The 12,529-nt window shown below is 41.4% G+C and overlaps 1 protein-coding gene across 1 annotated transcript in view; it reads left to right on the plus strand.

Moving 5' to 3' along the window:
• Positions 1 to 200: 200 nt before the first annotated feature.
• LOC114666611 (protein kinase C eta type-like) overlaps positions 201 to 12,529 on the plus strand; it is a 111,819-nt gene continuing 99,490 nt past the window's right edge. Inside the window, exon 1 of the mRNA XM_028821532.2 lies at positions 201 to 1,713. Within this exon, the coding sequence (XP_028677365.1) occupies positions 1,363 to 1,713 (351 nt within the window). The 5' untranslated portion in view covers positions 201 to 1,362. The remainder of the gene's footprint in view (positions 1,714 to 12,529) is intronic.

Below are 12,529 nucleotides of genomic sequence, written 5' to 3' on the forward strand. Positions count from 1 at the left end.
GCGCCCTCGATTCCTTGGGTAAACAATAAGAACAGGTTTAAATGTGGCCATTCCCCACTATTTTACTTTATGGTGCAATCGCCCTCGTCTGCATAAACGCATGTCTGTAAATGTTAGTTTACACGCATTGCACATTGATGTCCTTAAACGTGTCCCTCTATTTTTGCAGCCGTCCCTCAGTTTGCTGCCTTGCGTGTGCAGATCAGGGTGACGGGAAGCTGCACTCATTGGCCCTAAAGTCTTTCGGCCGGCCGGCTGAGCTCGCAGGTATATTCAAAAGCGCCTCTCCGCTCGCTCCTCTTCTCGCCACCCGTCTGAACCCGACGGCCGGCAAGGCTTCAGCACGTACTCTCGCAGTTTTGTTGCTTTTTAGCGCCTGTCTATTTTTATAGACTTTACCGAGAAGTGCTGGTCGCACTTTGCAGGGTGCGCGTGTGTAGAGGGTGGGGGCTGATGTCTGTGCATATTTCTTATTTTTAAATCACCTACTTCCCTGTTAGGGACATGCTTGGCTTCCTGATTCGAAGACGCGCGTCTGAGTGGCGGAGCTGTGAAAAGAACGCACACGCACCCTTGGTGACATCCCACAGCACACAAGACACCAGTGACAGGTGACAACCGGTTCAAGAATAAATGGAAAAGGTTAGCTTTGTGTGGAGGACTGTACGTTCCACTTCAGCGCCGCGACTTTGCCGACCTTGACCGCGATCGGAGGGAGACTGCAGATCAGCAGGTGCGCTACTCTCACTTACCAGCCCATGAAGTTGCTGTTTTGTTCATCTTAAATGTAAACTGGACTTAGATCAATCATCTGGAGGCTAAGGGTATTGATCATATCTGTTCTGATCAGAGATCTATCACGGACTCAGATCGACGAAGTGATGTGAACGAAGTGGACCTGAAGTGTGTACTGCGAAATCTGAATAACGGACACCGGACCATTTGGGCCGATCCGAACTAGGACTGTGTAATATGACTTGATTGTAACTTGCCTATCGGAAAGTAACAAAATATTTTCCTCCCTGTATGGAAATGCAGATTTTCTGATTAACCAACTGCCCTTCAGGTAAGCTTGAGCCTGGTTCACTAATCAGATGCAGTATTTTGGATATCTCAGGGTTTGGTTTACCTGATCTCAGCATAGGCAAGACTGAGAATTTGAACTTTACTTTTTCATTTTTTTTATTACTCCCGGTGGTGATCATTGAACTTCCATCGTTTAAAACTCGGTTTACTTGTCTAATGTGATATCAACCTCATTGAACTGATTTGAACTTCATTTCAATACAACCGAGACCATTAGGATTGTGCCGCCAGCCCAATGAACTGAAGGGGTGAACCGGAGCGAGCCCAGTAGCAACCATGAAATTCAACGGGTTTTTAAAGCTGCGTATCGGCGAGGCAGTGGACCTGAAGCCCACGGATTTCTCCCAGAGACACACCGTTCTGTTCAATAAAACTGCGGTCTGTCTTGATCCTTACATTACGGTCAATGTGGACGAATGGAGAATCGGACAAACCCACACGAAACAGAAGACCAACAGCCCCACGTACAACGAAGAGTTCTCCGTGAACGTGACCAACGGCCGAAAGGTCGAACTGGCGGTCTTTCACGACACGCCGATCGGCTACGACGACTTTGTGGCCAACTGCACCATCCTGTTCGCGGACCTTATCGGCGCCAGCAACTCGGATGAGACCTTTGAAGGATGGGTAAGTGTTCTGACCACACGCACAGGACCCTGGGAGGGCAGACGGGGCTTAAGTATAGCGAATGGCTCAAGGGTGGGATCAATCTGAAGTTCATTTGGAGAGACGATTTAAAAAAAAAATGTAACGACGGCATCGCAATTTACAGTACTGCCAATGATTGTTCGGGGAGCATGGCTTTCTGCCTCTTCACTCTTCTCCCATTTTTGCTTTTTTATGAGAAACCATGAGTTTAGTTCTCTGTCCATATCGCCCCGCACCACATTCTTTCAGATTATGCTCTATTTCATTTCCACTTCTTTGTTTACGCTTTTCGGATTGAGTCTTTGTGCCCCTAGAGAGGTTTCTCTTTCATTTGCATTTATGTTCTAACGTCTTTGTTCTCTCATTTGTTCATCATTCTTCTATCATTATCCTATCTTAATCCTGTGTGAGGCCTTTCATATTTAAAAGAGACTTTGCAATGATGCTTTTACCTGAATTTCAATCTGTGTGTATTTTTACACGTTCTTCCCAGTAAGGATAGTGATTTTCTGTACTGTGGTTTCTTCCCCCATGCCAAAGACAAGCAAGTTAGTATGGTGTCATCCGCCTGGAAAGGACCATCCCCTGCTAGCTAAAATAATAAAATCATAAAAGGGACAGTGAGGTGTTTAGTAAAGCACAATGCACTAAGGTATAGCATCAGACTGGAGATATTCCAGCCATCCATCCATCCATTTTCCAAACCTGTTTCATTCTGAGCTGGGTCATAGAGAAGCTGGAGCCCATCCCAGCAAGCATCGGGCACAAGGCAGGAACAACCCCTGGATTGACTGCCAGTCCTTCACATGGCACATTAGTAACTTATTCCTAAATATTGTATTCATATGCAAGACGTCAAGCTTTTTGAAGTGCACCCCTATTATAAGCCCTCTAGACCCCAAAAACACTCTCATTTTTGAAATATAGATTTTGAGGGAACTTCCACCATTATGATAAAAAAGTAAACCAATACATGTCTTAAGCAAAAATAATCAGACAAACCTGTATGCCACATCACCTGACCCCAGGGGTTTACCCACTAATGAGAAGCAAGGGGTCAAAGTTACTCCTTTTAACAAAACTTTGTCTAAATGGGGATTAGTAATATAGACATGTGGATTGTCATTTTATGCTGCTTTGAGGCTGCTGATCACAATTATGATTCTGTTTTTAATATTTAATTTTTTACTGGGGGAGGCATGGTGGCGCAGTGGGTAGCGCTGCTGCTTCGCAGTTAAGAGACCTGGATTCATTTCCCGGGTCCTCCCTGCGTGGAGTTTGCATGTTCTCCCCGTGTCTGCGTGGGTTTCCTCTGGGTACTCCGGTTTGCTCCTACTGTCCAAAGAGATGCTGGTTAGGTGCATTGGTGATTCTAAATTGTCCCTATAGTGTGTGCTTGGTGTGTGTGTGCGCCCTGCGGTAGGCTTGCGCCCTGCTCGGGGTTTGTTTCCTGCCTTGCGCCCTGTGTTGGCTGGGATTGGCTCCAGCAGACCCCCGTGACCCTATAGTTAGGCTATAGCGGGTTGGATAATGGATGGATGGATGGATTCTTTACTGGTGGTCTCAGCCCACTAAGAGCACAACCAGAAGGTTAAAAATGACATATGGCAAACATAAGCATGTGAGGTATCATTTTAGACAATTTCAAGGTCTGTAGTTATTAATATGATGTTGTTTTTGATTTTTGATCCTTTACTAGGTATGTACTCCCCTATCAGAAAAAATGATACATTTCTATTCAATCAAGAATATTTAGACTTTAAACAATTAAATTGAAGAATACATTTTAATATTTCAAATACCAGGTGGCATGGTGGCGTATTGGTGGCACTGCTGCCTCGCAGTAAGGAGTTTGCATGTTCTCCCCGTGTCTGCGTGGGTTTCCTCCGGGTGCTCCGGTTTGCTCCTACTGTCCAAAGACATGCAGGTTAGGTGCATTGGCGATCCTGAATTGTCCCTAGTGTGTGTGTGTGTGCCCTGTGGTGGGCTGGCACCCTGCCCGGGGATTGTGTGTGTGTGTGTGCCCTGTGATAGGCTGGCACCCTGCCCGGGGATTTGTTCCTGCCTTGCGCCCTGTGTTGGCTGGGATTGGCTCCAGCAGACCCCCGTGACCCTGTGTTAGGATATAGCGGGTTGGAGAATGACTGACTGACTGACTGACTGATTTCAAATACCTGAAGCAAGTGTTCTTGTTTTTTATGTACTTCTACCTCATGAAGTGAATCATTATATTTCTTTTGAAAACCCAGAATTAGGACAACTTACACCAACTCAGACTTTTATATATGGATTTAGTCCATTATATGCCATCATTTCATTTTATCCATCCATTTACAGAGCCTACACAATTGTTGTATTATAGGAAGCTGGAGCCTATCCTGCCAACATTTTAAGCAACCAACTCAGAATGGGATGCCAGTCTGTTCACCAAATCCCTCCTGAGCTCATTTTTAGGTTAGGTTAGGTTAGCCTTTATTGTCTCATTTAAGAGAAATTTGTCTTGGACATTCGAGAGAACACAGGCGTCCCAGTCACCTACATATCACTTACTCTAAATACATTACACAGAAAAAAAATCATCTCTTATTATTTAATAATTTAATTGATAGTGGAACTAAGGAAATTTGTATCTGTTCAAGTTACAGGCTGGTAACCTGTATCTCTTGGCTGAAGGTATTGTATTAGCTCATAGTCCTTATAAAGAATATGTTGTGGGTCACCAATTATTTTAAGGCCCTTTTAACTGCCAATGAACCCAACCTGAACATTGCTGGCATGTGGGAATAAACTTAAGCAGATTCAGAAGATTGTGCGAGTGCCACTTAACCCGAGTCATTTCCTGAATTTGAACCCAAAACAGTGTAACTTGCAGCAGTAGCAGTAGCCCCAACAAGCTAATTGAGCCATTTAAATAAATTGTATTTTTATTCAAAAAGTTCTACAAGCTATGTCCAGAGCACTTCTCATTAATACAGTGAATTTATCTCAGTTAAAATTCATCACATTCTTTCAATTTTATGAGCATTTGACTAAAACTTGAAAGTACCCCTTAAGAGAAGGACTAAGGAGACCTAACAGAACAGAAGCCATTAAGAAGGCTAGCAGAATGTTAGGTTATACAGGACCCTGATGTGTGGACTACAAGCCATGGGGGCAATCAAGGAAGCCAACAGCATGTTAAGTTACAGTATATAGTGACCCTTATATGTGGAGTACAAGTTAAAGAAGGTTTTGATTAAGGCATATAACATGCGGTGTGGTGAAATGGTAAAGATTTTGGACTTCAAACCCTGAGTTTCTGGGTTCAAATTCTGCTGCTGACACCCTACGACCACAAGCAAGTCACTTCACCTGTCTGTGCTCCAATTAGAAAAGCAAAAGAAATGTAACTGATTGTATCTCAAATGTTGTAAACTGATCTGAATAAAAGTGCCGGTCTAATAATAAAACATACTAGTGAGGCCTTATCTAGAGTACAGTTTTGGTGTCCATTTTACAAACATAGCAGCACTAGAGAAAGAGAAGAGTGACTAGACTGGCCCCAGAAGGAGATGAGTTATGAGGAAAGAGTGAAAGAGCAGAGCCTTTTCAGTTTAAGCAAAAGAAGATTAAGAGGAGACATGATTGAAGTGTTTAAAATTATGAACAGAATTAGTACAGGGGATCGAGACTTTGATTTTAAAATGAGTTCAAGAACACAGTTGGAAACTTGTTAAGGGTAAATTTCAGACAAACATTATGAAATTTGTCTTCACACAGAGAACCACAGACACAGGGAATAAGTTATCAAATAGTGTGGTAGACAGTAGGACTTTAGACACCATCATAACTAGTCTTGATCTTAAGTGGACAGGGCTGGTAAACTTTGTTGGTCTGAATTGCGTGTTCTTGGTGAGACAAATATTCTTTATTGCATGTAGCATCTTTTCACAAAAGAGCAACTCATGGGTTCAGTTTCTGCCTGTTATTGCCTGGTGGCCTATACCCCATGGTTGCCAGATCTTTAAAAATATATAGTCCAAGGGCAGCTTAAAGGTGGAAATTTGTCTAAAACAAAAGTAGCTCGGTACCTGATGGTGTCTGAGTAAGAGGCTTAAGTTCATACCATCGAAGCCCTGGAGTTTGGATATTCAAATAGATAGAATAGGTATACAGCATCACACAATGGAGATTTTACAACAGAAAAAAAACATGTACAAGTGCAAATAGCAGGAGAAACGGTGTCAAATGAATGAAAAACATGGTAAAAAAATTCAGTGGAGGGGGTTGAAAAATAGCCCAAAATACCACATTGTTTATGAAAAAGTAGCCCAAAAAATCACAACTTGCAAAAGCCCGTTTTTTCTGGCAAACGACGATCAAAAATAGCCCAACTGGGCGGGAATACTGAGGCCCTGGCGACCTTGCATATGAGTAAGTTTGGAAAATGGGTGGAGTGGCAGCAGTGATAGTAGTACTCGTTCAAACAACAAGCCTTATCTAAATAGCACCATCTGAAGATACTGTGCAAGTACCACATTTTATATTGTGGACATATTTATAATGTGCATTTTTGTTATATAATTGAACCACAAATAAATTACGTGTCTTTCTCAGTGTGATACAGTCTGAAGTGGCTGTTGAAAGGACCAAATTAAGACTTCGGGCCAAATGTCTTCCTAGTGAGTGATGTTTGTTTCACTGCCAATGGATCTCTTTGACTAATATATGAGAATCCATCTGTCCACTTTTGAACCCAATTCATTCATATCAGAGTTGTGGGTAGGGAAGACCCTGTCCCAAGCAACCCCATGTATAATGCAGGAACCAACCCTGTGCATTGTGTCCATCCATCTTGCTTTCTGCACATCTGCTTGGCCCTCTTGTTTGTTGCAGGAGTGGTTAGCAGTGCGGTCAAAAGGCCAAACCAACTAGACTCACCTACAAACGTAATTAAGCTAAGATTAAGAGAGCAGTAAATAGATGATGACCTCTCATTTTATGATTTGCACAGTAACTGTGGCGTGGCACAGTAGGAACTATTACTGCCTCACAGATTCACTGTCCAGAATTCAAATCTCATACCCAATTGTGGTCCAATATGGAGTTTGGTCTTTCTTTCCTCCTTGTGGGTTTTCTTCTGGGTATTCCAGTTTTAATGGATTGTTGCTGCTTTTATTCTGGCCTTTGTGGGAGTGGGCTCTGTGATGGACTCACATCCTACTTTGGGCCCAGTGCTGCTCAGACAGGGTCCAGCACCCCCATGACATTGAATTGAATTAAGTGGGTTAAAGAATAAAATCAGATGAGACATAGCAGTAGAGTGTTGAACCGTGTTAGCCATAGTTTGATACAGGAGAAAGTAGGGTGAAAAGACACCTTTTATTGGCTAACTAAATAGATTACAAATGCAAGCTTTTGAGGCAGCTAAGGCCTCTTCATCAGGCAAGGTGTAGTCAAGGTGTAACACCTTGCCTGATGAAGGGGTCTTAGCTGCCTCGAAAGCTTGCATTTGTAATCTATTTAGTTAGCCAATAAAAGGTGTCTTTTCACCCTACTTTCTCCTGTATCAGATGAGACATTAAAGGTGGCATGAAAATTGCCTCTTCAGCTGACAGAAGTAACACAAGTTTTGGGAAACACTGACGTTTAGTCTCGACTGGCCTTTTTAGAACATATGTGAAATATTTTTTGTTATTTAATCGCTTAGCCAGGTGACTCCTACTTGCTGGAACAGAATTAAAGGCACATTCGATAGATAGATAGACAGACAGACAGACAGACAGACAGACAGACAGACAGACAGACAGACAGATAGATAGATAGATAGATAGATAGATAGATAGATAGATAGATAGATAGATAGATAGATAGATAGATAGATAGATAGATAGATACTTTATTAATCCCAATGGGAAATTCACAAATGGGAAATGGATCAGAGCCATGACAAGTGACCTGTGGAGAGAACAATTCCTGACTGAGATTCTAATATCACCTCCTGCAGGACCACATGCTTAGTAATTGGGGGTCTCTGCTCCTTAATAATGCTTTTGATAATAAATGTAACTTCTGTGGTGTTCGGACTACTTCACGTTTGAAAGATTTTATTGATACACGTAAACCTGCAGAGAAAAATGAAGGACCCAAGTAATGCAAAAAAGAAAATGAATATTGCATATTCTAGTGCAATGTTTCTAAACCATTGGTTGGGTCGTGGGCCACTGCTTGTGGGTCACAAATTGCTATTGTTTATATTGCAAGTGGGTTATGATGGGTCGCAATAGGGTCTCGCAGTGGGTCATGGAGGATCATCGGTCTAACAAATACGCTCCACCACTCTGATGATTGCACTTGAGTCACCAAAGGGAAAAAGTGGGTCATGACACCAAAAAGTTTGAGAAACATTGTCTAATGCATCCAGCCTCTGGGTTGAGGGTGGTCTTAATGTAGGTTTTAGTGGCCTCTGTTTTTTTAAAGTTTCTTCACGCTTTCTGCGAATCATATCTACCAGTTTGAAAAGCTGTGTGGTCAGTGTGTGAAGGGCACTTTCCATTTCTTCATTGATTCAACGAGTGTGATTTTGAGCTCCTGCTGGCCGATCCTGGCTCACTTGGCATGGTTGGTAGCCCTGGTGTTGTCTGAACTTGTGTGCTGGGAGAGTTGGCTCTTTTTTATTTTATTAATTTTATTGATTTTATTGAAATCACACAACATTCCATACAAATAGATCAATTTTACAAAATAGGATTGAAAACAAATCAACCCCCACCCCTGAGAAAGAGAGCATGGGCAGCAGAATAGAATTTAAAGTTTGTAAAAATAAGTAAATAGATAAATTATTAAGTGAATGAAGATAAATGGAGAAGAAAAAGAAATGGGAAGAGAATCTGCTTCCTCGGTGCTTTAAAATATTAATCCAAAATGTTATTAATTAGATCCTGCTAGGTTTTGAAAAATTTCTGCACAGATCCTCTAAGTGAGAATTTGATTTTTTCCAATTTCAAATTATATAAAACATCAGTTACCCACTGACTTAAAAGAGGAGAGTTAGGATTCTTCCAGTTTAGCAAGATAAGTCTACGTGTCAGCAGTGTAGTAAAGCAATCACAGTTTGTTTGTCCTTCTCCACTTTAAGCCCATCTATGAGTACACCAAACACACCAGTTTATTGGTTTAGATGGTACTGTGACACCAAGGCTGTCTGAAAGGCATTTAAAAATTTTGGTCCAGAATGATGTTAATTTGGTGCAGGTCCAGAACATGTGACCCAGTGAGGCTGGAACTTAATTGCAGCGTTCGCAGGTTGGATCTTGCCCTGGAAACATTTTGGACAATTTTAAATGAGACAGATGTGCTCGATATATAATTTTTAGTTGAATAATTCTATGCTTTGAACATATGGAGCTCGATTTGATTCTCTGCATTGCTACCTTCCACTCCTTTTCTGAAATATTGAGTGAGAGATCCTTTTCCCACTGTCCTCTTGGATCTTTGAAAGGAAGGAACTGTAAAATGGTTTTATATATTACAGAAATGCTGTCTAAGTCCTCGAAACTGAGCAATATTTTTTCCAGCATAGAGGGAGGTGGGAGGTGAGGAAAATTGGGCAGGTTCTGTTTAACAAAGTTTCTAGTTTGAAGATAGTGAAAGAAATGTGTTGCTGGAAAGTTAAGTTTGGATTGTAATTGTTCGTAGGATGCAAAGACGTTGTCTATGTACAGATCTCTAAGTGATTTAATCCCAAATGTTTTCCAGACATTAAAAATTACGTACGTTTGAGAGGGTGGAAAAAGGTGGTTCTCGTGCAGAGGTGCTACAGATAAAAGATTCTCCATCTTAAAATGCTTCCTACATTGGTTCCATATTCTGAGTAAGTGAAGCACAATTGACTTGTGTGTTTGCTGCCCAGTAATAAAATTGAAAGTTAGGTAGAGCCATGCCACCTTCTGCCTTTGGCCTTTTTAGGGTCGCTCTTTGGATACATGGATGTTTTGAATTCCAAATAAATTAGGTTATGGTTGAATCTAATTTCTTAAAAAAATATTTATTGATGTATATTGGAATGTTTTGAAATAAGAAGAGAAGCTTAGGAAGGATATTCATCTTAACATCATTAATTCTTCCAGCTAAAATGAGATGGAGGGTTGACCATCTATGCAAGTCTTGCTTAATTTTTTCCATACACACGGCAAAATTTTGTTGATAAAGTGCTTTATGCTTACTTGTGATGTTTGCCCCTAGGTATTTAAACTGATCTGCAATGATAAAAGAGAAGGTGTCCAATCTAATATTATATGCTTTTGAATTCACTGGAAAGAGCACACTTTTGGTCAAATTAATTCTGAGACCATAAATCTTTTAAAATTCTGTTAGTGCTGTTAGGACTGCAGGCACAGTATTTTGTGGGTCTGATATACAGTATACAGTACCATATCATCTGCATATAGAGAAATTTTCTGTTCCAGTCCTTCTCTGATAATCCCCTTTATCTCATAAGCATTTCAACAGTGAACTGCCAGTGGCTCAATGGCGATTGCAAAAAGTAGTGGTGACAAGGGGCATCCTTGTCTGGTACCACATTCTAGTTTAAAGTAGTCTGAGCAAATGATATTAATACAAAAATGTTATTAATACAAACTGAAGCTTCTGGATTGGTATACAGTAGTTTGATCCATGCACAAATGTTCGGGCCAAACCCAAATTTCTCCAATGTAGTGAAAACGTAGTTCCATTCAATCATATCAAATGCTTTTTCTGCTTCCAAGGATAATAATATATCTGGGATGTTTGACTTTGAGGGTGAATATATTACATTAAACAGGCGTCGAAGAGAGTTGGCTCTTAATGGGCCACTTATAAGCTGTGGGGAATGAGTGGGGCAGTGGGCCGAGTTGTCCCCTGTCATCTTTATTCAAAGAAAATGAAGATAAGATCATTTTGTTATATTTTCTAATGGGGTCGGTGGGGACAGAAGGTTTGATAAATTAATGGAGTTACAATGTGTCACAGATTATGAATTGGTTATGCACGTGTCATTTTTGGGATGGGTGCTCCTCTCAGTCAATGGTTCAAACCGCTGAGGGGGCCCATGAATCTTTGAGACGAGCAAATCTAAAGCTTGAGTGACTGAGGCGAATGCATCATGTCTGCCTTCTCCTCTCAGCATCCATCTTGCATGATATGATGCACACTGGAAGCCATGGCTATGTTAAAATCGCTTGATGGTAGGAGCTGTCTTGGTCACTGTCCACAATCTAAGGTCAGCAAGAACAGCTTGGACAAGATGTCAAGAAGGCACAGAGAGAGTTGGAAAGATGTTGTAACAGTTGGACATAGAGATTGTCATAAATATTCTGTAGATCAGAGGTCTCAAAATGATGTCCATCATGGTTCCAGGTTTTCATTCTTATTAATTTAATAATAATTTTTTACATTTATATAGCACTTTTCTCACTACTCAAAGCACTTAGCAATTGCAGGTTAAGGGTCTTGCTCAAGGGCCCAACAGAGCAGAGTCCCTTTGGCATTTTACAGGATTCAAACCAGCAACCTTCTGATTGCCAGTGCAGATCCCTAGCCTCAGAGCCACCACTCCGCCTTTATTAATCTTTATTAGAAACCAATTCTTGAAATACTGTTTCATTCTATGTTTTGTTAGTTTTACCTGGTAAAATGGAGTGGCGCTGTGGTAATGCTGCTGCCTCACAGTAAGGAGACCTGGGTTTGCTTCCTGGGTCCTCTTTGCGTGGAGTTTGCATGTTCTCCCCATGTCTGCGTGGGTTACTTCCGGATGCTCCGGTTTCTTCCCACAGTCCAAAAACATGCAGGTTAGGTGCATTGGCGATCCTAAATTGTCCCTAGTGTGAGCTTGGTGTGTGCGTGTGTGTGCCCTGCGGTGGGCTGGCGCCCTGCCCGATGTTTGTTACTGCCTTGCACCCTGTGCTGGCTGGGATTGGCTCCAGCAGACCCCCGTGACCCTGTGTTAGGATATAGCGGGTTGGACAATGACCGACTGACCTGGTAAAATGTTTCTTATACTGTGAATTTTATTATTCTGAGACTGTCAGCCCATTTTTGTTAGGTGCACTCACTTATAATGTCATCATTTTGTCTGTTGGTCTGTCTGTCTTTCTGTCTGTCTGTCTGTCACTCTTCATGAAACAATTTGACTCCCAGTGGAACTATTTCTTAGCTCCTCATATTTGCATTACAAATATTTCATTGTAATAGATATATATGATGAAAACACATGGGTGCAAATCAGGGCCATCTTTTTGCAGAGATCAAGGTCTTAACCCTTCCATGATTTTCACGTGTTACTTAGGTTACTCAAATAGAAAATCCAACAGCTTTGGTCTGGATACCCTTTGTCCTTCACACAGTGATCAGTGGATAAATCAAATAGGATAGACATAAAGATCAGGGGATTACCAGTATTCTTGTAAATTCATGAAAAAAGAACATGGAGTTGGTGAAACATATCAGGATCTAAAGCCTCTGATACCCCCTCCCTCCTAAAGCCACTCATGCAAAGTTATCTGGTTAGCTTTTTACTTAATTTCCTACTCCATTTCTTAGCTAATAAACGATAAAAAGGATCAATGAAAGTTCTTTGCCTTAATAGGAAGTCAATTCAAACTTCGGCACACAAGCCTGTTCCATTAGCAGCAGCGATTAGTTACTAAATTAAAGAGTGGCAGAAGAAATACCTGCAGCACTACGTACTACACTTTGACTGAAACTGAGAGGCCCAGTTCCATTTTCTCCTGGTATCATTTGCAAGTGTGTTAAGGGTCTCCTGTGCTAAGTAATG

This window comes from Erpetoichthys calabaricus, chromosome 16, assembly GCF_900747795.2.
Source record: "Erpetoichthys calabaricus chromosome 16, fErpCal1.3, whole genome shotgun sequence".
NCBI classification, from domain to species: Eukaryota; Metazoa; Chordata; class Cladistia; order Polypteriformes; family Polypteridae; genus Erpetoichthys; species Erpetoichthys calabaricus.